General features: G+C 39.8%; 1 protein-coding gene across 4 annotated transcripts; it reads left to right on the top strand.

Annotated features, from left to right (window-relative positions):
* The first annotated feature begins 14295 nt into the window (after positions 1-14295).
* On the top strand, positions 14296-24268 carry LOC131242537 (uncharacterized). Of its 4 annotated transcripts, none has more exons than XR_009169661.1 (8): positions 14297-14865; positions 17675-17818; positions 19674-19746; positions 22936-23041; positions 23144-23240; positions 23393-23488; positions 23579-23798; positions 23877-24268. XR_009169661.1 is itself a non-coding variant. In XM_058241242.1 (7 exons), the coding sequence occupies exons 1-7, from the start codon at positions 14335-14337 to the stop codon at positions 23720-23722; spliced, it is 1191 nt and encodes a 396-aa protein (XP_058097225.1). In that variant the 5' UTR covers positions 14298-14334; the 3' UTR covers positions 23723-24268. The 4 variants fall into 4 exon arrangements, 2 of the variants coding, with proteins under 2 accessions (XP_058097227.1, XP_058097225.1); XR_009169660.1 differs by having other exon boundaries at positions 23870-24268; XM_058241242.1 differs by having other exon boundaries at positions 14298-14865; positions 23579-24268.
* The last annotated feature ends 387 nt before the right edge of the window (positions 24269-24655 follow it).

Genomic DNA, 24655 nt, shown 5'->3' with positions numbered 1-24655 from the left:
TTATTTTTCATAAAATTGTGCTTAGTAATTCATTCCACTATTTGTTGGATTAGTTAAGGAGAATCATGGATTTGAATTGTGACGACCAGTCCTCGTGGGAACGATCTCGTAATACGTACCGTATCTACATTCTTTCATATGATCTTTCATATTATCAATTTATTATAATGCATAAATTGAAATATGTAAGAGTGGGGGCATTATGTATTAGGTAGATAAACAAAACTCACTCTAATTAAACTTAATTATATATTATTTTTTCAAAATGAATGAAAAAATCACCTTAAAAGATATTTTTAGAATATAAAGAGATCCATTGGAATATGGAAAGACAGCGTTGAAGGGGATGGGACTGCTTTTTGGGATATTCCCTGACCTACGGGGACTCACCAAATGCACGCCGTGGATGTCCAATACACATCACGTGCGATAGGGTGTGGATGTCCAATACACATCATAGTGGGCCCCACACAACTTGACCTCACAAGGGATTTCAACTGGCTGGGTTTAGTGTAGGTCTCGGCTAGGATTTTGAGCTGTTTCAAGTGGAGCCATCAAGCAACCTTATTCAAATTTTAGAATTTTTGGGCTCGAGCCTGGCCGTTGATGCCCCTAGACTTCATGGGAAGTTCTCATGATGTCGACCTCATGTAACATTTGAGAGAGAGAGAGAGTTTAAATAACTAAGAGGCCTGTTAGGATGACTTGAAGAGACACTTGTGCATCTTTTATTTTGAATTAAGGGTATTATAATAATTTAATTATAACAGTCACTTAATACTGTCAATGTCATTCTATACCATCCAACCTAACTGTCATCTCGACTTGCACTAGGGAAGTGTCACATTATCCAACCATGTGTTATACACATAAGTGCCATGTGGGTGCTATGTCATATAGCAGTCAACGCAGAGCCAGCTATTGACTAAGCCTTCTTTTCTATTTATACTATGTTGGAGTATGTACCCTGAAAAATCAACATAAGACCTAATCCATTGGCAATGTGGATGGGACAAAGCTTATCTCGTCATAGATCATAATGACATGGGTTTCACAATGACAACTTGATATACCTTAGTATGTAATGTTACTTTGAACTCACATCGATTTAGGGTAATTGAGGAGTGAGTCCTCTGTAGTTCTAAAGAACTCCATTCTTGACACGATGGCCATTGCCTAAGGAGAGTTGTGATCTATCAATCTCAGTACCTTGTTTAAATCATGATCATCACAGGTACATAAGACACACCTATGGATGCTCTATTATAAAATACATGGTTATCTTGTGAGAGGAGACTAGCTTGGGTCAGGATGGATAGTTTCCACCATCAAGGAGCAAACTTGGTATTAGTGTGCCTTAACACTTAACACACATAAGAATGTGTACCATGGATACAGGGTTTGGTTAAAACCTGTAGACATTCACATTGGTCGATCAAGATCGAGTCAATGGTTTGGATAATGTAATTGGGCATACTGGTATATATCTTCCTAAGGGTTGGATAATGTAATTGGGTATATTGAGTTGGATAATGTGATTGGGCATACCGGGTTGGATCTCCTTAAGGGTTGGATAATGTGATTGGGCATACCGGCACCAAACTCTTAAGGAGATCCAAACCATTGATCAATTAGGCTCATCTTATGGAATTCTTATGCCACCAACATCTCCTGGCCATCCATCAAGGTGGATCCCACCTAATCTCACCAATGTGCGTTCAGTGCATGCAACCGTAAGTCCTTTCAATGCATGTCTTGTATGGAAACTCAAATCTGCTTCCATCTCTTTCAAACTCTCCTCTCTCAGTACCTCTATACTCTTCGTTGATCAACATCTATGGGACCCACCTAATTGATATGAATCATCCATTAGTTAGCCTAAGGAGACTCCCAATGATTGACGTTCCTTCCACCAATTTTTAATCTTACAACACACCTAAAATTTGTACATGTTTAATAATAAAAACAATAGTCAACCACAACTTGGAGAACCCAATGAACGGATTGGATGGTGGACCCACCTAGTTTCACCAGTAAAGCTGGGCAACGAGTCGAGTTGGACCGAGTTAGGGTCAACCCAAATTCGATTTTGAAATAGGCCTAACCCAAGCTTGACCCGACTAGGTACCGAGTCCAGCATACTTGAGCCAATTCAAGTCCAAGTCTAGCATAGACTAATTTGAATTGAATCCGACCTGGTCACAAGTACCGAGTCAGGTCGAGTCGACCCCGAGTCGGGTCGGGTGTAGCATGTATCTACGGGCTGAAATCACAACTCAAAACCTCGATACACTTGCCGGAATTACAACCTCTCCATCAGCTACATGGCATCTCACATATAAAATGTCGTATCTAAGTTTTTTTGTTTTTTTGTTTAAAATATATATGTACGAGTCAAGTTAGTACCAAGTTGGATTCCGAGTCGAGTCGAGTTACTTGGTGACTTGAACTCGACTCGGTTTGAGTATGGATTGGGCGAAGTCAACTCGGTTCAGATTGAGCAGGATCTAAACGAGTCAGAAGAGTCTAGTTTGCCTGGTCAAGTCATCCGCTCTGCTCACCAACAATCTGAAATCCCACCGGAAATGGGAATCCTCTAAAAAAAGACTCATATCTTACCATCATCAACAAACACCGACCGGTTAATCCATCACATCTATAGCATCAAACGGATGTCGCCTGACAGATTCCAGCTGCCCATCTAGCAGCACCCCCTCCATAGTTTCCAGCTTGCCCATCCACAAAAGTCTACCATTGATCCATGACTAGGGACTCATTTCAAAATCAGATTGTTTACATGATCTTAACCTCAAATTAATGGACATTTGTCTATTTAATTTGGATTGTCAACAACTTTTAACTTCAGCCGCTCATTAAATGTCCACTAATACTTCAAAAGAGGAAATTAAATCATGAATTTTATAAGTTAAAGGAGAGAAGCTTAACATCTCCCATCACATTTTGCTACAGTATTAAAGTTTTTCTTTTCTTGCTTTTTTTTCCTTCTCTCTTTGATTACTCAAGGTCAGAAAAGAAAACGAAAACAAAAGAATCCGACCGTGGGAGATTTTTTTAGTGACCCCCTTTCCCGGTGAGATGATCATTCAAATATCTTGGATTGCCCATAAATATTCTCAATTGAGCGCGTTCCATAATGCAATTGGCCCCACAATCAATGCCAGTGTAGGAAAAGTTGCTCTTAGGTAACCGGTTCTCAATAAAAACAACGGTGATGGCTTCAGTTCAAAGGAGAAGCAGTAGGATATCTCATTACAAGAGATTTGGGGAGGTGGATTAGCTACTGAACCTGCTAGTAGCCGCTACTGAAGTGATGTCACCACGTTCTGCTAGCCCCACTATGATGTATGTGTTGTATACACACGTTCATCCATTTGAAAATATCATTTTAGGGCATTATCAAAGAATGAGACATTGACAGTGACACGCACTATTGAAACCTTTATAGGGCCCAACATCAACACAGGCATGGAATAAGGGAAAACAAAATTACCGGCTTGATCGAAAACTTCTGTGGCCTCCAAAAAGTTTTTAATGGTAGGCACTCAATATCCACTGTTTTTTTTTTTGGTGCTAGGGTCTACTTAAGCTTTAGATTTGCCTTATCCTTTATCTCATGTCCTAAAATGATCTCTCCAAATGGATGGGCAGTGTGGATACAACACATACATCAGACCGTGGTGTCATCACTTCAGTAGCAAGACGAGCTACTGTCACCAATCTGCTTCCAGATTTTAGACGTTGTTAATTTGATGACCACCAATTGAAAGTTTGTGTCATCCAAAAGGAATTGAAGGGCTTGGATGCACCATGGTGTGAATGTGTCCTGATGTGCCAGTTTATCCGTGCAGGCCTATAGTTCTAGGATTCCAACAGTTAGTCTAGGAGAGCCTGCGGTGGCAGTTGGTGCCTAGAATATCTTCTGCACCAGAAGGTTCTGAGTTATGGACTGTCGCCCAATTTATAAATGCTTGAATGCAACAACAATTTCAAAAGTCAAAAAAATAAAAATAAAAATAAAAATACATGGGGGGTCTCTTGAGCCATGCCTCATCTATGAGGTTGGTGGGTATAAATTCCAACAACGTGTTGCAAAGAAAGCAGCCTCGAGGGGAAGAAACGGCCCATGTCTCTGAGCTAGGCTTTGAATTCTACTATTTTAGTTGGGTCTGGCCTCTGGTAATATGGACCTTGATTCAAGCCCAGGTGCACCCTCAAAAGTCATGAATGAGCCTATTCTAGGCTCTAGGCCAACCCAAGCTATTGCCAAAACCTGATGGGTCTATGTAACCATGGGCCCACCAAAGCAATTGCAGCTCTATTGATGGCTTTAGACATCAATATGCGTGCAGTTGAGAGAGATCGTCAGAGATATTGAGAGATGGGGCCATCAATGGCGGGCTCGGGCGAAGGAAAATCAAAATTTGTGGACCGGCCGAACATTTCAAAATCCGGGCCCAAGCTAACCTGGACGGGGATTGCCTACTGACACCACCATGATGTGTTTCTTTTATCCACGCCGTTCGTCCATTTTTCCAGATCGTTTTATGCACTCAAAATGAGGCAGATCAGAATTTCAGGTGGACCACATGATAGGAAACAATGTTGATTGAACAGCCACTATTAAAAACTTCTTATGAGCCATAAAAGTTTTGGATCAAGCTGATATTTGTGTTTTCCCTTCATCCAAGTCTTTGTAACCTAATAAACAAGATGGATGGAAAACAAATATTTCAGCGGGCCCTCTTAAGTTTTTAATAGTGGGCAGTCAGTCATCGTTGTTTTCCAGTGGTGTGGTCCACCTGAGATTTAGATCTGCCTCGATTTTTTTGGTTCGTGCATTAAAATAAAGATCCAAAATGGATGGACTGAGTGGATAAAACACATTCATCATTATGGGCCCACAGAGAACCATCCAGTAAGGGCCTCCCTACTGCCAGCGTCAAGACTGTCCATCCAATCTTCCCCGAAAATCCGCTTTATCATTGGCAAATGACAGCCTTATTGAGAGATCCATGGAAGGAGAGAAAGATGGATAAATGGGAGTTGGACTGTCCAATCTTCACCAAAAATCCACCAAGCATGGCATGCACAAAACATCCAATGGCTCTACATTGATTACATAAAATTCTTGATTTAAGTGTTAAAAAAATAAGTTGTCACATCTGCATTGGGAAAGATGTGATAATTAACTACATAAAAAATTATTACCTATTTACATGTTAATTATGATCCAGCTGAAAAATCAAACGAGCTCTTATTATGCCAAAAAAAATACTGAGTGCGATTCAGTAGTGACACCTACGTAACCCATGTCCATGCTGGAAAAGCTCTATAGCCCTTAATTACCATGATGCATGTGTTTTATCTACGCCTTTCATCCATTTTCCATAGCAAAAAAATGAGACAGATCCAAATCTTAGGTGGACCACTACCACAGGAAACAATTGTGATTGAATGCCTACCATTAAAAACTTTCAAGGGGTATAAAAGTTTTGGATCAAGTTGATATTTGTTATTTTTCTTTCATCATATTTAAGTGACCTAATTAATAAGTTGGATGTCAAATAAATATTACAGCAGGTGACCTAATTAATAAGTTGGATGTCAAATAAATACTACAGCAGGCCTTATGAATTTTTAGCAGTGCATATTCAATTAACACTGTTTCCTACGGTATAGTCCAACCGGGATTTAGATTTACTTTTTTTTTTTTTTTTTTGTTCAAACCTTAAAATGAGCTAGCAAAATAAATGGACTACATATGGACAAAATGCATGCATCATTGTGGTGCCCACAAAGCTTTTCCAACACCATCGTGTCATTGGAGGATTCACTACTGATCAATCGGAGTATCCAACCAACTTTAAAAGATACACAAGCTTGTGTGTATCAATCTCCCAACATAACAACGGCTGAGTATTGTTACATGTGTTCAATCATAGTCATCATCCTAAAAAAGGAAGTAAAATTTCTTGTAGAAATCTCATTTTTAATAAAGAGAATGGGTCCTAATGTGTGACTTAGTGGTAGATGCTTCGCGTTTTAACGATATCATGTATATATATATATATATATATATATATATATATATATATATATATATATATATATATATATATATATATACACACACACACACACACACATAAACACTATATGGTGGGACGAATGATCACATGAGTTCTACACATTATAATTACCATATGTCTGAGCTATGTAAGGCCAAACCGTGCATATGGTGTGGTGGGTGTGTGTTTAAATAAATAAATAAAGGAGAATGATCATATCAGTAATAGACATGATAACTATCATGTGCTATGGAAGGCCAAACCGTAGATGTGTTATTTCTAACCTTACATTAATGAATTATCCCGGAGAAGAACTCAGTAGAAGATTTTATTGAAAGAAAAACACGGATTTCTTGTAACCAATGTTACATAAATCAGGAGCGGATTGCGTGTGAACCTAGAGAGAGTGCTTGGGGCTGTATGGAGGTGGCAGAGATGTTCCTGAAAAATCCACTCTGTCCGTCTGTTTTGACCACAATAGAATAGGATTCTAAAAATCAGTCAGATAAAAAACTCACGAGGGCTACACCAACAAAACAGTTAAAACAAAAACATCCACCGTTAAAACCTTCCTGGAGCTGATCATGATGTTTATATTCCATCCAAACTGTTCATAAAATCATTGCTATTCAGATAAACTGTAGTAACAAATATCATACTAACACAAAACTTCTGTCATCACAAGGCATTTTATCCCCACTATGTTAGACAAATATCTGTATGAGTTTTTGATCCGGACATTTCAATAAAAGCACTAGAAGTGCAGTCCCAGATCAAGTGGTGTTGCCCACACCTTATGTAATTGTTTTATATCCACGACATCCATCCATTTTGCCAGCACATTTTGGGAGTCAAATGCCAGTGACCGAGCACAGAGCCGTCTGGGACCATAGAGATGTCTGTGCCAACTCCACTCCGTTCATCTGTTTGGAAATAACACGGTAGGACAGGATTTTAAAAATCAGGTAGATCCAAAACTCATTTGGCCATTTCACATGAAATAGTGGGGTTTGAATGCTTAACCGTGACAAAAGTTGTGTCGGAATGATAGTGGGGTTTGGATGACATATAAACAGGTCAGTTCCAATAAGTTTTCAACGGTGGATGTTGTTGTTCCCACAGTTTTCTTGGTGTGGCTCACCCAAGCTTGGATCTGCCTTATTTTTAAATTCATGTCTCATCGTAGTCTTTAAAAATAAATGGATGGAGAGGATTTGTATGGACATATATGTAGACCCAAGCAGCTCCTCCAACAGAGGATGGACACGTCCCCATTTATGTACTGAGTAAACTCAGTCGTACCCATGGTTTTTTTTTTTTGTTTTTTGAGGGGGGGAGGGGGTGTTAGCTTGTTAGTACAAGCCCATGTCCGTACACACTCCATGTTAGCCACCCCTGCTAGGGATCGATACCAAGACCTCAAGTGTTGCAATGAGGTATCTCCACCCAGTTTGCCAGTTGAGCTATGGGTTTGGGTGTCAGTTAGACCCATTGTGAATGTATATAATTTACCCAGCCGTCTATCCATTTTTTCAGTGGTTGAGCACAAAATTGAAGCATATCCAAAGCTCTGGTGGACCACCCCACATGAAACAGTGGGAATAATGACTTCAACAATTGAAACATTTTTAAAGGTGGCGGTGATTTTTATTTGTCATTCAACCTGTTAATAAGACCAAACAGACACTAATAACAGCTTGTCACAAAGCTTCTATGGCCGTCAAAACTTTCTTAAAAGAGAATTTCAATTCACACCGTTTCCATGATAAGGTCCACTTGAGATTTTGATATACTTTAAATTTTGTCTTAAACTATAAAATTATCTGTTAAAACAGAAGAATGGAGTAAATAAAATATATAAATCACATTGGATCCCACACAGTACGCTTCCCACATTTTAAGACATGAGACAAAAATGCAACATATCTAAGTCTCAAGTGAATCACACCACTAAAAAAAATAGTTATTGAACACCCACCATTAAAAACTTCCCTGAGCTACGAAAGTCTTGAATCAAGCTTATATTTACGTTTTCCCATCATCCATGACTTGTATGACCTTGTCAACCGGTGGCAAACCAGCATTAATGCGGTCCCTGGAAAGGTATCAACGGTAGATGTCATTATGAGCTGACAAAATCAATGGATGGCGTAGATATAAAATGTATACATCGAGATGTACTCGCTCAACACATCACATCACCACCGCTAGGGTGGTGTGGGCAACACCACCTAATCCGGGTCCCGACGTGCGTCTCCATCAACAGTGTCCCCTAATGTTCCCTAGCTGTGGTCCACCTAAGTTATGGACCAGGCATGATTTTGAATACACACTTAACATTGTGGGTCTCATTTAATGTATAGGTTGGATGAAACTAAAACATCACTGTGGACCCCACAAACTCCAACGTATGGTAATAATTATACACATGAGCGCATGTGCGTGGCCCCTGCTATGGCCCCTGATGTATTCATTCTATATTCACACCGTTCATCTACTTTTTAAAATTATTTTAACGAATTGGATAAAAATATAAAGCAGAGCAAAAACTCAATTGGACCATACCATAGGAAACAGTGGTGATTTTAGGACCCTCCGTTAAAAGCTTTCTTAGGCCAACCGTAATGTCTCCGTAATATTTATTTTCCATCAACCTATTTGTAAGGTTACACAAACCTGATTGAAGAAGGAGAAAAAAATACATATATCACCGTGATCCAAAACTTTTGTGGCACACAAGATTATTTGGGCGCATGCCCTGTATTAATCTAGCAAAACGATTAGACGTTGTGAATATAAAACACATACATCAAGGTGGGGCCCACCATAAGGGACGCACCTAATCTGCTTCCATTCTTATTTTTGATCCAGGTAATGCCAACGGTGGGCTCACATCGATGAATGGTCTATATCTTGCACAAGCATTTCAAGTTGGCGCGTGTGCAGTTGAATCACCTCTTTAGTATTTTCTGGTGAGAATTGTCCAACCATTTACCAACTGTGAGATGTTTCACAACTTCTAGAAGATGATGGTGACTTAAACATGCGAGGTCAAGACCGTCCAAATTGTGGACAGAATCATAGAAGGATCATGCGGTAAAAAGAACACTGATATGTAAATCTCAACCATCTAAATTCTCTCCACCGATCATCACCAGACATTTCATTCACTAACCATGCTTTTGGCATACACCAGGCTAAAACACCAGAATTGCTCAGTCGGTGGAATTTTCAGTCTATACTCAATCAGCAAAGCGTCCAACGTTTTGGACGGTCCAGATTCCTGTTACACTATACCACGTGCTAAGCTGATGAGTGTTTTCGAAATTCAATTAATGTGTGCGGTTAGGAAAGCATAGCATGCTAAAGTCATACTAGACTCAATGTTTGATTGAAAGCTCCCCCACGTTGAGATGGACCATTTAAAAACAAATGGTTAGATTTAATTGTCCTCTCAATTATAGGCTGTGACAAATCTTTATAGATTTTTTTAGCCTTGTATCTTAATGACTTGTTCTTTCATCACTAATGACACCTAATGTATTGATCAATAGAGTAAAGATGAACAAATTAAAATAGAAAAAAATTAAAATAATGTTGATTTTATTTATTCATAAATAATGTTCATTACAATTGACATATTAATTAATAAATGAGAGATAAATAACTAAATCACTTATATTGACATACTGTTTAAGTGAGACTCGATTGATTAAGATTCAACAATGGAAGGTTGTGAATATTTATTCCACTTATACGGTAGTGCGGCGGCGACACTATACTATAAGCCTGTTTGGATTGACGGTCGGGATTGATTTGTATTATATTAAGTGTCGAAATATGTCATATATTATGTTTGATACAGAGTTGAAATCCGGAGTCTATCATCCCCACGAATACCTCATAGAATGAATATTAATGGATGGCGGTGCAGTATTGCCAGTCGCTTGTGCATTGAGCAGTGCAGCGTACTCATGATGCAGTATTGGGTAAGAAATCTAGTTTCTGAAAGGAAGATGCATTTGTGGACGACCATTGCATGCTACTCCCTCATCTCTCCCGATCATCCGCTTTTTACTGCATGTGGTTAGTCACTTCCTCTGAATCTCTTTCGAAGGTTTGCGATTCATATTACAGGTGAAGCTTGTTTCGAAGAGTTGGAACAGGACGAATTGGGAATTCATTTGAACTGGTTTGACTGAGTATCATATTGGATCGACTTTCCGAACAGTAGTTCTTCATTTCTACAACTTGTAATTTAAAACATCTTCTTTCTATTTTTTCATGATTTGTCAACTTCTAATTCTCCTAGTCGTTTACTTGAGCATCTACGGAATAAAACACTTGGACATATCCTGATGGGTCCCACAAGTAGTAGAAGCTGAGAGTGAATTGGATTACCTCCCTCATGCATATGTTCATTGTTGATGATGGATGCTATATGTGCCCCATCATGGATGGGCGGACGACATCAATTGGCTACAAAAGCCTAATTCAATTACGATCTGACGAGTATAAAATAGATGGACAACATGGATGGGTCACAAACATTATTGTGGGGCCCATATAGCACTAACAATCAACCCATTGAAGCCCGACAGTGGAAATAGTCAACTTGTAACGGCCTCAATATAAAAGGTGTATACACTACGTAGCCCATATATGTCGTATCCAAACATTGACCACTTGGATGCATTTGTATACTTGCCTAACTTGCAATCTTAATTAAACACTGGACTGTCATCTGTAAATGTGGATGTATATCGATTTTGGTCGAATGTATACATGAACAATAGATGGATACAATGCAATACACTAGTTTAGGTATATCCAAACATGCCTTAAGAATCTAATATAAACCTTGAACGTTCTGCAACATGGTTGGACAAAAATATATGGGATAAAGTTAAGCTAGATTAGGTTAAGATTTTAAAAAGAAAAGAGAAAAAGAACGAAGATAAAGAATCTAAATATAGATTGTGTTTGGGGTGGGCCTTTAATAACTTTAGGATGTGGCAAAACCTTTGTTGGTTTTCTCATTAGTTAAGGATTCTTCGCAGCCACGGCTTTTTATATTATCTTCTCATAAGAGATCTCCATAAATTTGAAATCATTTTTAGATCTCTTGCTAGCGTGGCCCTAGATATTTAAGGACCTTTAGGGTTTTGTCTTGTTGGGTCCGGTATGATCACAAATCATTTTTAGATCTCCCCCTAATGTAGCCATGAAAATTTGTGGATATGGTGTAATTGATCTCTCTCGATTTGGATCGAGACCTAATTCATTGGTTTCCATCTATCCAAATATTGGTCCGATTTTTTAATCTTTATAATTACCAGATGAACTCTAAACGTCTCTGAAAAAATCACCCATTTTGAAAAGATTGTGAGAGACTACCTTACCAAGTATATTCGAATATATGATAGTATCTTTATCTTAGTAGGTTTTTTATTTTATTTTATATATATATATTTTTATTTTTTTTACAGGCGTGCTGGTTACATTTCCACAATTACATACCACACGAATTAGGGCCACATGTCATTCGTTGCTTCATTTCCTCTAAATATGTGTGCACATTTCTATGCTACTATATTTATGACTAGAGACATGTTGTTAAATAATAAAAGATGAAAAATATCTTCGAACATGAGTACAAATATGTCATTATTAAGCGCGTAGTGCTCACACATAATCGTATCTTATTGATTTACGAGAGGGTGTATAAAAAATAAGTGTACACAATGAATTCCTCCTGCATGTGTCAAATTATCACAACAATGTAACTCCTTTGTAAAAGAACATGGTTTATTATTATTATTTTAAATTTATTTGGATGGTGAAAACAATAAGTTTGTAGAATAAGTTTGTTCTACAACTCTTGCCCTTGGCCACTTTGATGTTTCCATATAATCCAATTAGTCGGTTCTATCACGAGATTAGAATGCCTCATGTGGTCTGGCTTAGCGCACTATTTTTATGATCTAACTTGCTCATCAAGTGAGCCTCACTATAATGATGTGTTTGAAAGCATTTAGTGCCATCCACCACTCAAAAGATGCCAAATTCACGCGGTGGCCCACACAATGGTTAGATTGATCTATACTATGGGGTATGGGGGTGTCCTCCTTTGCTGCCCTTCCGTACAGACAGTGTATGTGTACGGACAATGCTAGTAGGGAAATGGATTGGCTACTCCCCATGACAACAGCTCCGTGGCTGGTGGTCGGTGCTTTGTGGACCCCACCATGATGTATGTATTTCATCCATTCCGTTCATCCATTTTTACAGATCATTTATTGCTTGATCCCAAAAACGATAGGGATATAAATCTCAGGTGGACCACACCACATGAAAACAATAGTGATTGGATGTCAACCATTAAAATCCTCATATGGCCCAATATACTGTTTATTTGACATCCAATCTGCTGATTAGGTCATACAGGATCAGATGAAGAGAAAAAAAAAAACAGCTTGATCCAAAACTTTTATGGCCCCCAAAATGTTTTTAATGGTTGACCCTCATTCAATACTGTTTCCTATAATGTGGTCATAGAGATTTGGATATATCTCATTTTTGTACTTACACCATAAAATGATCTGTAAAAACAGATGGATGGAATGGATGAAACACATACATCATGGTGTGGCCCACATAGCACCGACCATCAGCCATTGGCTGGTGTCAGTGGGAGTAGCCAATCCGTTCCCCTTCTAGTAGTGACTTACTATTGGATGGTGCGTTGTGTGCCTCCAGGGGGTGTGTGTGTAGGTGGGAATTGAATGCCTTTGAAAACCTCCTAATAAGGCCCACTACTGTAAATGACCTTGGAAAATGTAAATATTTTCTCATCCATAAATTTTGTGGACCACAGGAATTTTTAACGGCGAGCATTCAATGACCATGGTTACAGTAATATAGTTCACATGAGATTTTGGTCCGACTCAGTTTTAGACTCATGCAAAGTAAGGGGTGAAATGGATAGACGGTGCGTAAAACACATTTAGCACGATGGGCTTATAAAGCGAGAACGGATTAGCTACTCCCCCTGCCACCGGCCCCGTGGCTGATGGTCAGTGCTCTGTGGGTCCCACCATGATGTATGTGTTTCATCCGTTCCGTTCACTCATTTTTACAGATCATTTTATGGCTTTCTAGAAAAAAATTAGAGGGATATAAATCTCAAGTGGACCACACCACAGGAAAACAATAGCGATTGGATATCCACCATTAAAATCCTTCTAGGGCCCACTGTAGTGTTTATTCGACATCCAATCTGCTGATTAGGTCATACAGACCCAGATGAAGGGAAAAAACAAAGATCAGCTTGATCCAAAACTTTTATGGCCCCCAAAAAGTTTTTAATGGGCGACGTTTATTTAACACTATTCCCTGGAACGTGGTCCACTGGAGATTGGGATATATCTCATTTTTGGTCTAGCAACATAAAATGATCTAGAAAAATATATGGAAGGCATGGATAAAACACATACATCATGGTGGATCCCACGGAGCACCGACTATCAGCCATTGGCTGGTGGCATGGGGAGTAGCCAATCCGTTTCCTCATAAAGCACCGTCCAACGGCGAGTAGCTTTATTTCCCTCCATGCGGTTCGATGCATGAACGGAGGATGCCTGTCATAACTTCAGCAAAAACCTGCTGCTACACAGCTAGGTGGGGCCTACCGTGATGTTCTCCATCCATCTATTTTGCTCGACTATGGTAGTACATATGCCAAAACTGAGGCAGATCTAAAACTCAAACGGCTGCACGACAGCAAAAAGTAAAGATTAAACGTACAAAGTTGAAACAGTCATGAGGCTACAGAAGTTTTGGATCAGGCTATTATTTTTGTATTTTTCAGTTCATCCGACTAGGAATGAATTTATGAACGGTATGGATGGCATATAAACATCACGGTGGACCTAGGGGGTTTCAACGGTAGACACTTCACTACTTACTCTTTCCTTTCGTACGGCCCACTTGATTTTGAGTTTTTGATATGCTTCATTTTAGGGGCATGTCCTAAAATAATTTGTAAAAACGGATGGACGGGGTGGATTCCTCACAAACATTGCGGTGGGCCCCACCTAGCTTACTGTTGCAGGCAATACGCGTCCAATTGCCAAACACACGCCTATGCGGGCCCCACCAGCAACGTCTTATTCTGCAAACGTTGCGGTGGAACCGGCCTTTAAAAACCAAAGCTCGAAAGTCGATTCCCTTCATTTCCCTCCGGATGGCTTCCTTGGATCGTTCCCTCTCCTCTCTCCTCCTCTCCAAAACCCATCCCTTCCGTCCTCAAAACCCTACCCCTAGATTTCTCTTCCCTCAAACCCTCTCCTCCTTCAAAGTCTCCGCCAAAATCCAGCAGCAGAAAAGCAACGGCAGCAGCAGAGAATCTTCCATTTCCGAGAAGAAATCATTCGCAGTCGTCACCGGTGAGCTCTTCCTAGGCCTTGCTTCCATGCTCGTCAGGCGAGTAAACTCCAACAAGGGTTCAGATTCCGGCCCTCCCGTTGGTATATTTGACGAACGAGAGAAATCGGTCCAGGGCCCGTATGCTCAGGTCGTGCAGGACCGGATTGCGTCTGTTGTGGAGGATTCGATCAATCCGGATGTGATCTGGGAGCAGCGTCTGAAGGACGTGGAGGCAGAGAGGGGACTGAAGAAGGTTACGAGCCCTGGGTTTAGCTTCTCCGCCGCAGGGCTCCTGTTTCCGTACCATCTCGGTGTTGCACAGTTCCTTCTAGAGAAAGGGTATATCAAGGTGAATTCTGTTGAACTTTCTCCCTTCTCCTTTCTTGTTTCTGCGCGGAGTAATTGCATTGCTCGAACTTGAGGTTTGGGGAAATTAACAGCACTGAGGATATAGGCATTTGAATTTTAGCAATTTGTTGTATGATTTCATGCTGCTTAAGAGGAGATCATAATGTGTTGAGAACCTAACCAATACACGAAAAGCCCCAGAACTGATGGAAACCGTCGAGTTAGGCTATGAAATACGCTCCGCAGCACCCACTCTGGCCTCTTTTCCAGGTGGTCCTTTCCATTCATGGCAGCTGCACCCTGGTTCTCCAGGTAGCCCTTTCCATGCCGTGGTGGCTTTTACTCTGGTCCAGGTTACCGTTTCCACTGGTTGGCCCTTTAGTGACTCGAACACAGGACGTGGTGTTGGCTTTCATACCAATTGTTAAGAACCTAACCAATGCGCAAAAGGACCCAGGTCTGATTTGACATCAAGTTAGGCTATTAAACCACATTGGGATTGTAACGTAATGATTTGTGTTAAAATTGAAAAATTGATGTGTTTGGTTGCGTTGAGACTTGAGAGGGCCTAGCTACATGTTTGACGTGGGCTTCTGCTTTCAAGGGATACCCTGGGAAATTTTTTTATTACCCATTTGGGCACATCTTCTTTGTGTCTTGTAGAGTTACTATGCTGCTGAACTTTGTCCGATTGTACTTAACCAGGTTACGATTTTTGACTTGTGATTGATTTTGAGTGGATGTTTGACTTTGGTTTTGGAACAAAGTCCATATTCAATACTCTTGTAGAATTCTTAATTTTTTGAGGGGGAATTTGTCGTGGAAAACCATTGGTAAGCAAGGTCATTGTGTAGTGATTTGGTTCTCCAAACAATTGTTGCTGTTCTGCTTGCTAATGAAAAAAAAAAGAGTCTAATAAGTACCCTGATGGTGGTTTCATTGCATTTGCATATGTCATTTTTTGGGGGTTCATCTGACAATGAACTGACATTTAATGACTCTCATGCTAAACTTTGTTTAAGAAATTGCATGCATCCTTCTGTAGTTCTGTCCCAATTATGCATGGGAAATTTTGTTTTTGTTTTTCCCGATTGAGTACTGCTGAGCTGCTATGACAAGACTATAGTTGTGAATTGTTGTCCTTTCTCAACCTTCAGGTGAAATTTGCATGATGAAGAAGTATGGATATAAATGCCCCCTCATGTCAAGAGGAATGGCTTACCTGCACATATTACCTGAGCATTTTTGAGCTTTTATCCTGATTTCTATAGTATGCAATTTTATACACTTTTATGCGATTAGATATTTTGATGTTGTTACCAGACACCTCTTCTTCTTTTTTTCCTTCCTTTTCCTTTTTCTGTTGTTATGGGCTGCTGAAGATCTTCCAACTGTGGTCGGGGATGTGGATCTTCAATAAGCAATTAAATATATTTTTTTTGCAATAAGCAATTAATTGATTTCAATATCTGGAGACAGTTCTTTGATGTGACATAAACTACTTATGTCAATAACAGACTACTAGAAATTTGTACCAATAGTCTTGATGTTTCCCTTTGGATATAGCAACTCAAAACTTCTAAGTGCCTCACTTGGGCCACCTAATTCTCCAACTTTTGGATTTCAATATGAAGCTGGGAATCCTTTTATTATTATTATTATTATTATTATTATTATTATTTTGTATAGCTTGAATCTAGGAATCATTACTTGTTGTTTATGATTATATTGCATTTGGTTAAGTGATTGGCAATGATACAGAAACTGCATAATGTTCCTGTTTAGCAATCATTTTCTTTTTGGGATTTTTATGAACAACCACCCTTATTATAGTGTTTTTTAGATGGAAACACCCTTTAGGGGTGAGGTTTGATTTTATCATTTCCATCCAATCTAGCAAACAGCCCTCACAGGTATTGATGAAATGAGGAAAATAGTCTTATATTTTAAAATGACAAAAATGCCCTAACTGCCTATGCATTGCCATTTCTTCCTAACTATCCATGTCTCCCCACACATGTGGACCAGCCTGCCTGGTCTTCAAGCCAGGCCATCTTCATGGTTGGCTCCCATGATGAACTTTCTCAGATATGTGACATGTGAGCCATCCACCGATCTCAGACATTTGTGTCCTCATCCATCCAGCTGTAACATGTCTGTGCCATCATCTGCCCAGATCTGTAACATGTGGGCGCCCTCATTGATTGATCTCTGACAAATGTGCTCCTCTTCCGTTCATCTCTGACACTTGTTTCAAGCCTTATCTGGATCTCTGACATGTCATTCCCTCATCGCTCGATCTCTGACATGTGTGCACCCTCGTCCGTTGATCTCTGACCCATGTTCCAAGCCTTGCCCAGTTCCGTGATATGGTTCTATGTCTGGCACACGTGTGCTGAGCCTTGCCTATAGGCAATAGGAATCTGTTTTCTTGGGTTTAATATTGAAATTCATAGATCCCATTTCGGAATTTCAATGTTTTTGTGGATAGAAGAGGAGAATGAAAATCATTGTAAAAGAAAGAATATCTATGGTCTGATATGTGAACATGTGTATACATCCTGGACTATATGCGCACGTGCCTGCATGGATGGACAAACGTACATGATAATCTGTCGCTACATGTTTTCAAAGTATTGGTAATTGCACTAATTTGTGGTTCTAAATTTTTACAGGGGCATGTGTTCATTTTAGTATGGGGTAATTTTTGGCCAGTTTGCTAGAGGGAGTGGATGGCCGTTATCAATTTTGGATGGAAAGTCAGTGTTTTTTAAATTCAATTAAGACTCTTTTTTTTTTGCATGATACAGGAAAGCACACCGTTAGCTGGTTCATCAGCTGGTGCCATAGTCTGTGCAGTAATTGCCTCTGGAAGCAGCATGCAAGACGCTCTAAAAGTGACCAAAATACTGGCTGAGGATTGCCGACTCAAAGGCACAGCTTTTCGCTTGGGGGTATGAGCACATCTCAGTACTAGAATGATTCATTTTACGAAATATTGTAAAGTATGGTTATTTGGCAGATATGTTGAGTACCATGTACTTAATCTTTATTTGGGGAGAAGTAAATTGAACTGAATAGACGTAGTACGGTAGTATGGTAAAGAACTCCTCAAAGATACTGGCAAGGCTGGATCATATGAAACACCTTCTATACACCTTGGTGCCAATATGTCTACCAACCAATTGGTTTTAAAGAATACAACTAAAACAAAAGACCTGAAAAGTGTGTGAACATTCAAAGGAACTGTGTTGTGGGAATATGGCACAAATCTCTCGTCCAATGCGTTATTGGAAAGATTCTACAAAAACAATAATGCAATAATAGTTAAAGCAGAATGGTGGAATTTAATAAATTAGCTGTCAGTTACACCCAAGATCCTTAGCCTAAAATCAGGGAGTGCATCAGAAGAAAATTACACGGAAGTAGATAAATGATGTGCATGCTCTTCACGCAAGGTTGGTGGTACAATCACCTTTTTGTCTTAGATGCTTATTTTTACATTAGGCATACTATTTTTGGTGCTGACTTTGGTCCTGAATATGTTGCTAGGCAATACGGATGCATATGTGTTATGAATATATCAATATTAAATACATATTCAGACACTTCCTTTGTGCTCTCAGTATCCAACACTTCTGTTCCAGCTCTCCTGATGTTGCCTTTTGTTTCTGGTGAGGTGGTACTGCACTACTGCTCTTATTAGGCTGCCACTCTGGTCAGGCTGGGGTCAACCTGAGCCCAGTTAAAAAAATGTCAGTTGTTATCGCAGACCTAATCTGAACAGATTTTCAACCTCACCTCATCAACCTGAGGCCGTCCATTTTTATATGTACCCAACCTAATCCTTACCCGGCCTACTGCTAATTTCTGGATTTAGGTAATGAAATGTAATCCAAACCATTGATGTCAAGATCCCCACCACGAATTACCCAAAACTCTTATAGATTGGAGTTAGGGCTGTTTTGACTGTTTATTCAGTTTGGGTTGGGTTATGACTCTTACCTCTTCTGGACCCAAATTTAAACGGGGTAACAAAAATCCAACCTGAACCTAACGCAACTTGATTTAACCCAAGTTAAATAGGGTCAGTTCAGGTTGAGCCAGCCCAAGTTGCAACCTTCCTCGAGGATCATCCAAATCAGCCTCTCTTTGACTCGCAACACTCTACAGACCTGTTATAAATTGGCTCGACCACAATCAAGTTTCCAATGTTGAATGCAACGGTTGGAAGTCCATAGGAACTTTTAAGATTTTCTTGATGTCTTCCGTGTTTTTATTGGTTTGATGTCTTTGTTTGGGAGCTTTATTTTTCATCCAGGAGTATCCTTGTTGATAAATTAGCCTGTCTTTCACTCGCAACACTCTACAGACCTATTATAAATTGGCTTGACCACAATCATCAGTTTCCAATGTTGAATGCAACGGTTGGAAGTCCATAGGAACTTCTAAGATTTTCTTGATGTCTTCTGTGTTTTTTATTGATTTGATGTCTTTGTTTGGGAGCTTTATTTTTCATCCAGGAGTATCCTTGTCAATAAATTGGTTGGATAATTGCAATACCTCTACAGATAAGTTTGTCTTGGACAATGCACATATGAATTCTCTTGCACCATGCACATAGTATGTGACATATTTTCCTGGGAATTAGAGGCGTTCTATTACACAAATAGCTTCATAGATTTTCTTTGTCCCTACTAAATGCTAAATAGTGGAAGGGCTCTGAAGTGTTCACAAGTCATGTAAGAAGCTTGATACCAATGATTGAAGAGACAGCTATTTGATTCCTTCCATGTTTCTCTCATGCAGGCTGTTCTGAGGGATGTTCTTGACAAGTTTCTGCCGGATGATGTTCATATAAGGTCCAATGGAAGGGTTCGTGGTGAGACCACTTTGCTTTTGATCTTTGGTGCTACAAGTAGGCTTAGTTGCTTAGTGATGGTAACATTATCTCTTGGTGCTTGAAAGTCGAAATAAGTAGCTAGTTCCATGTGGTGCTGTGCTTTGCTTCTATTGTGATCCAGCCTTCACAATTCAGTCACTTTCTCGAGCTTGGTTTTGACTCGTCTAATTTTCTGAGCTAAAGTCTTTCCTGCCGAACGATTTGTATCTTTACATATTTATCATTATGCATTTGAGGTGCCATGAATATGTTTCGTTGCGCAATTTTGGGGTGCCTCGTGTTGGGTGTAAACATTATAGGATTCATTTATAAACACAGGCAAGTTTTGGTTTATGGCCAAATGATAAAATAAATCTCCAGTTTCCAATTAGGGGCTGAGAATTCTTTCAGTATACCATGAGGAATGTTGGATTCTGATGCTATGGGAGTAGATGAAAGCTTCTGGGATTTTCTTCAGTTCTATTTAAACTTGACATTTCATAAATTTACATTTGAAATAGATTGTCAACTATTCCCATACTATGGAGGGGTTTCAAACAAATAATATGGCATCACATTTATAAGATCTTTTATTGCTCCCACTGTAGAAGCCATCATAACATTCATCATCTACATCATTATCATCTAAGCCTTATCCAATTAATTGGGGTTGGCTACAAGAATCATGTCTGCTGTTCCACTATATCAAGGACCGTATCCTCAGATGATTACCCATGTTCTTTTCAGCCTCTCCTTACTTATAGCCTTCAACTTGAAGCAACTCACTTCTCCTAGCTGGTGCAATTCTTGGTGTCTGATGCAAATGTTATGTCTGCTTCCCGCAATCTATTGGGGCTTCTACTAAGTTCCCTCGCATGTGTTCTTTTCTAATTCTATCCTTGTTTTGTTACTCATCCATCTCAACATCCTCATTTTAGTTACACTCATTCTATGAACGTTTTGTTCCTCGACTACTGCTGCTCTGTCTTGTAAAGCATGGCTGGTATAAATCCTTTAGAATCTCCTGTTCTTTGATTGGTATGTTGCAATCACATAAAACTCCATAGGCACATCTCCACATCATCCTACCAGCTCTAATTCTAAGATCAGCATCATTCTCAATCTCTTCGTTATCATGAATTTTCTGTTTGGATCCATGGATTCAGAATGAAAGCAATCGCAAGCTGTAATTATTGCGATGGAACGCTAATTGAATATGGTGGATAAAAAAGTATTAAAAGTAGCCGTTTTACATTGCCATGCGGTTGGAAAAATTTCTTTGGAAATACGCATGCATCCTCTTTCTGATTCTCCTTGTCATTTCCAAGTCTCAAAAAGACCATTCAACTTAGGTTGAATGCTGCATCCCTATGAACAAACCTACTCCCTCATTCCATGTCTTGAACCCATACAATGTACTCATCTCTCCCTTCATCTCATCCCCTCTTCTCTACCCTTCTTTCCAAAGTCATCCGTGAGAAGGATTGCATCCTTAGAACTCTGCACCTTTATGCCGGCTCGTTCCACTCTCTGACCTGAAACAGCAACAGGATCCTGTCTATAGAGAAGCCATCGTCATTGCTAGCAGTCTAGGCATTCTGCTGTAAAGACTCCACAGATCGGTGACGAAGGTGAGCCTGTATGTTACATTCGTGTCCTATACACGGATAATCTTCCATTTCTTCAGTGTTATCTCACCCATGCAAGATGGCATGCATTATCATGCATTTCTGCCTCTGTATTTTATTCTTGAACGGCAAGCAATACAATGCGTCTTGCTCTGGTTTCTCCTTCCTGAATTTAACTCCATTGGATCGGGAGGATACGAACGCGGGAGAACATCACTTGCAATTGCATGCAGATGATTAGTTTTCCTGCCTTTGGTGCATTTAGCAATCGCAATCCGTGTGGATTGGAATCAGTAAGTCTACAGGGCATATTCAAACAGCTAGATTGGTGTGGTCTGGTAGCGGCACTGCAAACTGCTGTATCTGGTTCGGTCATGTGAATCATGATTTCCTAGTTGTATCCAAGCATAGATGATAGTCCATGATTGGACGAATCGGGTGTTTCGTATGAGCAAACAAACAGGGTTGTTTGAACGGCACTTACCATTGTATTCATGTAGACAAGTAATTGAATTTGTCATCATTACACTATTCCAATACTTTACACTGGATTCCACCAATCCAAACAGGCCCTAAGATATGCCATGAGGGTTTGTTGAGTTCAACTGTATGTATCCATGTTGGTTTCCAACACTCGTTTCCCTCCCTATGCAACAAGTGTAAGGGTTTAGAGCTATCTCATTTGCTGTTGTATTTTGGTTGCCATTATTTGTAATCACGAGGTTGACTTTGGGGCAACTGCTCCATATTGGGTGGGCATGTGGTAGTTGGTCAGGGGTCATATTGGGTGCAGCTCTGTTGATATTTGAGAGATGTGAATTTGAGTCTCTGCCTTGACATGTTCCGAGCCCCAGTAGAAGAGAATCTCCCTCCCTCCCTCCATCCCTCTGCCCTTTTTCGAATGGTAATAGAAGAGGACAGTCTGTCTAGCAGGCAGCTGATCATGAAACTTATGATAAACTGCCATTTAAAAGCCAACCCCAAGTTGCTGACTAGGATTCTCTCTCTCTCTCTCTCTCTTTCTCTCTCTCTCTCTCTCTGCCCTTTTTCGAATGGTAATAGAAGAGGACAGTCTGTCTAGCAGGCAGCTGATCATGAAACTTATAATAATCTGCCATTTAAAAGCCAACCCCAAGTTGCTGACTAAGATGATGATGATGATGGATGGGTTGACTTTGATATTTATTCACACATGGTTCTAGTAAAGTTCATCTGACATTACCTTTTCACTCATGTAATTACTCCTGCAAATATATGATAGACATGGGATGAATGCCATCATGGTATAGGGTTTGGTTTCTGTACAAGAGTAAATGAAAACCACGGGCGACGTGCTTTTATATTTCTGCTGAAGTTTTGGTTCAATTAAATTGATTCTGAGTTGTTTCTCCGTACAAGGCAACTTTCTAAACATCTAAAGCAATTCCCTTGTTGGAAAAAGCTCCTGTTTTCACCTATAAGTCTAGAGTCCAATTTCAACCTTGTCCTTATTTTTACCAATAAAAAACAGAAGGAGAAGGGCCGATAAAAATAAGAAATTAATATTGTTGTTTTGATGCAGTTGCTGTCACACAGATACTTTGGAGGCCTAGGGGCTTACTCGTGGATCAGTTTGACTCCAAGGAAGATCTCATTGATGCCGTCTTTACCTCTTCCTTCATTCCAGGGTATGTAAATGCGGATTCCTGGGTTTGTGTGCTCTGTAGTTCCAGCACCATGCTTGGAACTCAAATGGTGTAAGAAAAAAAAAAAATTCCAATTTGATGCAGGTATCTAGCTCCAAGGCCTGCAACAATTTTCCGCAATCGCCTTTGCATTGATGGGGGTTTGACATTGTTTATGCCACCAACATCTGCATCAGAAACGGTACTCTTCGATTCTTGTTACAATTCATCATAGACATCAAGACATTCAGGGGATGTGGGATGAAATTTGTTTTGCTTCTGATATGATGGAGAGAGCCAAGAGATACAAGGGTTTATGTGATTCCTTGCTGACGTGTTGATCTTGCATTGCAGGTCCGTGTTTGTGCTTTCCCAGCTGATCGGTTGGGATTGAGAGGGATTGGGATTAGTCCAGATTGCAACCCAGAGAATAGAGCTACTCCAAGAGAGGTTTGCTTGAAACTCCCACCACTACTGTGCTCCACTTTCTTAGTTCCGGTCAAGTCGAGACTGATTGTATCTTGTATCCAACTATTCTAGCTTCTTACGTGGGCACTGGAGCCAGCAGAAGATGAAATTCTCGACAGACTCTTCGAGCTTGGATATCTAGATGCAGCTGTGTGGGCTGAGCAGAATCCCATGGAAGCAATCGTGCAAGATGATCGCATCACTGAAAGCACGTGAATTGAAATGGCTGATGAAAGACACCAATTTGTAGAAGCTTCTCTTTTCCTAACCTTACTCAGCATCAGGCACTCAGGTAAAAACAAAGAATCCCAGCATAGCATCAGCAATTTTGCCTGTGCTCGATGACAGAAAGCTGTCTTTTAGTTGACAGGACAATGGTTGCTTGGAATGGTGTTCGTTGGCATTCATTAACGGATCTTGCTCCAAAGCAATAAAGGCAACCTACATGCAGGAACAAGGCAATTAGAGATTTATCCTTGCTGTTATTTATTCATAACCATACACAAATATACATGTTAGATTGGCAATTTGTATAGTATAAGATGTCGAAATTAGTGCAAGTTAGATATGATAGATGTTTGATAGGCATAGCTTCAGATGGAAGCTGAGGCAAATATAGTTCAATTTCTGGCACTAGCATCGGCAGCAGGTCCCTGTATGGGAACTGAAAAGGAGAAAAATATGTCATTCTTTTATGAACCATTGTAAGAAGATTCTGAAAAAAAAAATAAAAAATTTGTTTATTTCTGATTTGTATGTGAATCTTGGAAGCTCCTTTCTGGTTTTCCTCTGGAGCATTTGGATGCAAGCAATGCTGTGTTGCCACAGGCTATCCTGGTCATGCTGCATCAGACAAGTTAGTCTGTTTTCTGTTTGCCAAACAACTGGAAGAAAGGAGCAAGGATGGAGGTGTGGCACATGTGAGGAGTTCAGGGCCTGTTTGGATAGAATGCAAATAGGGGAATGCTACTCGAAATTTGCACCCATTTGGCAAGTATCAAATGCTGAAGCAAAATGCTTGCGTTTGCTTTCATCCTCAAATGGAGGAAAAAGTGTTTGCGTCTGTCTGATGTGATCTTTTAAATGGTAATTTTGGATGGAAAAAAGTTCTCCTTTGCAGGATAACAATATAAATAGTAGGAAGCATTT

Source organism: Magnolia sinica, chromosome 4, assembly GCF_029962835.1.
Source record: "Magnolia sinica isolate HGM2019 chromosome 4, MsV1, whole genome shotgun sequence".
Lineage (NCBI taxonomy): Eukaryota > Viridiplantae > Streptophyta > Magnoliopsida > Magnoliales > Magnoliaceae > Magnolia > Magnolia sinica.
Note: the sequence above shows the minus strand (reverse complement) of the source record. Positions and strands in the feature narration are given on the sequence as shown.

What these genes read in the sequence shown, in the direction of transcription:
- LOC131242537 (XM_058241242.1), top strand. Translation starts at nt 14,335, where the DNA reads ATGGCTTCCTTGGATCGTTCCCTCTCCTCTCTCCTCCTCTCCAAAACC. An exon ending in GTCCAATGGAAGGGTTCGTG is followed by an intron (nt 19,747 to 22,935) that starts GTGAGACCACTT and finishes GTTTTGATGCAG; the next exon opens with TTGCTGTCACACAGATACTT. An exon ending in CAACATCTGCATCAGAAACG is followed by an intron (nt 23,241 to 23,392) that starts GTACTCTTCGAT and finishes CTTGCATTGCAG; the next exon opens with GTCCGTGTTTGTGCTTTCCC.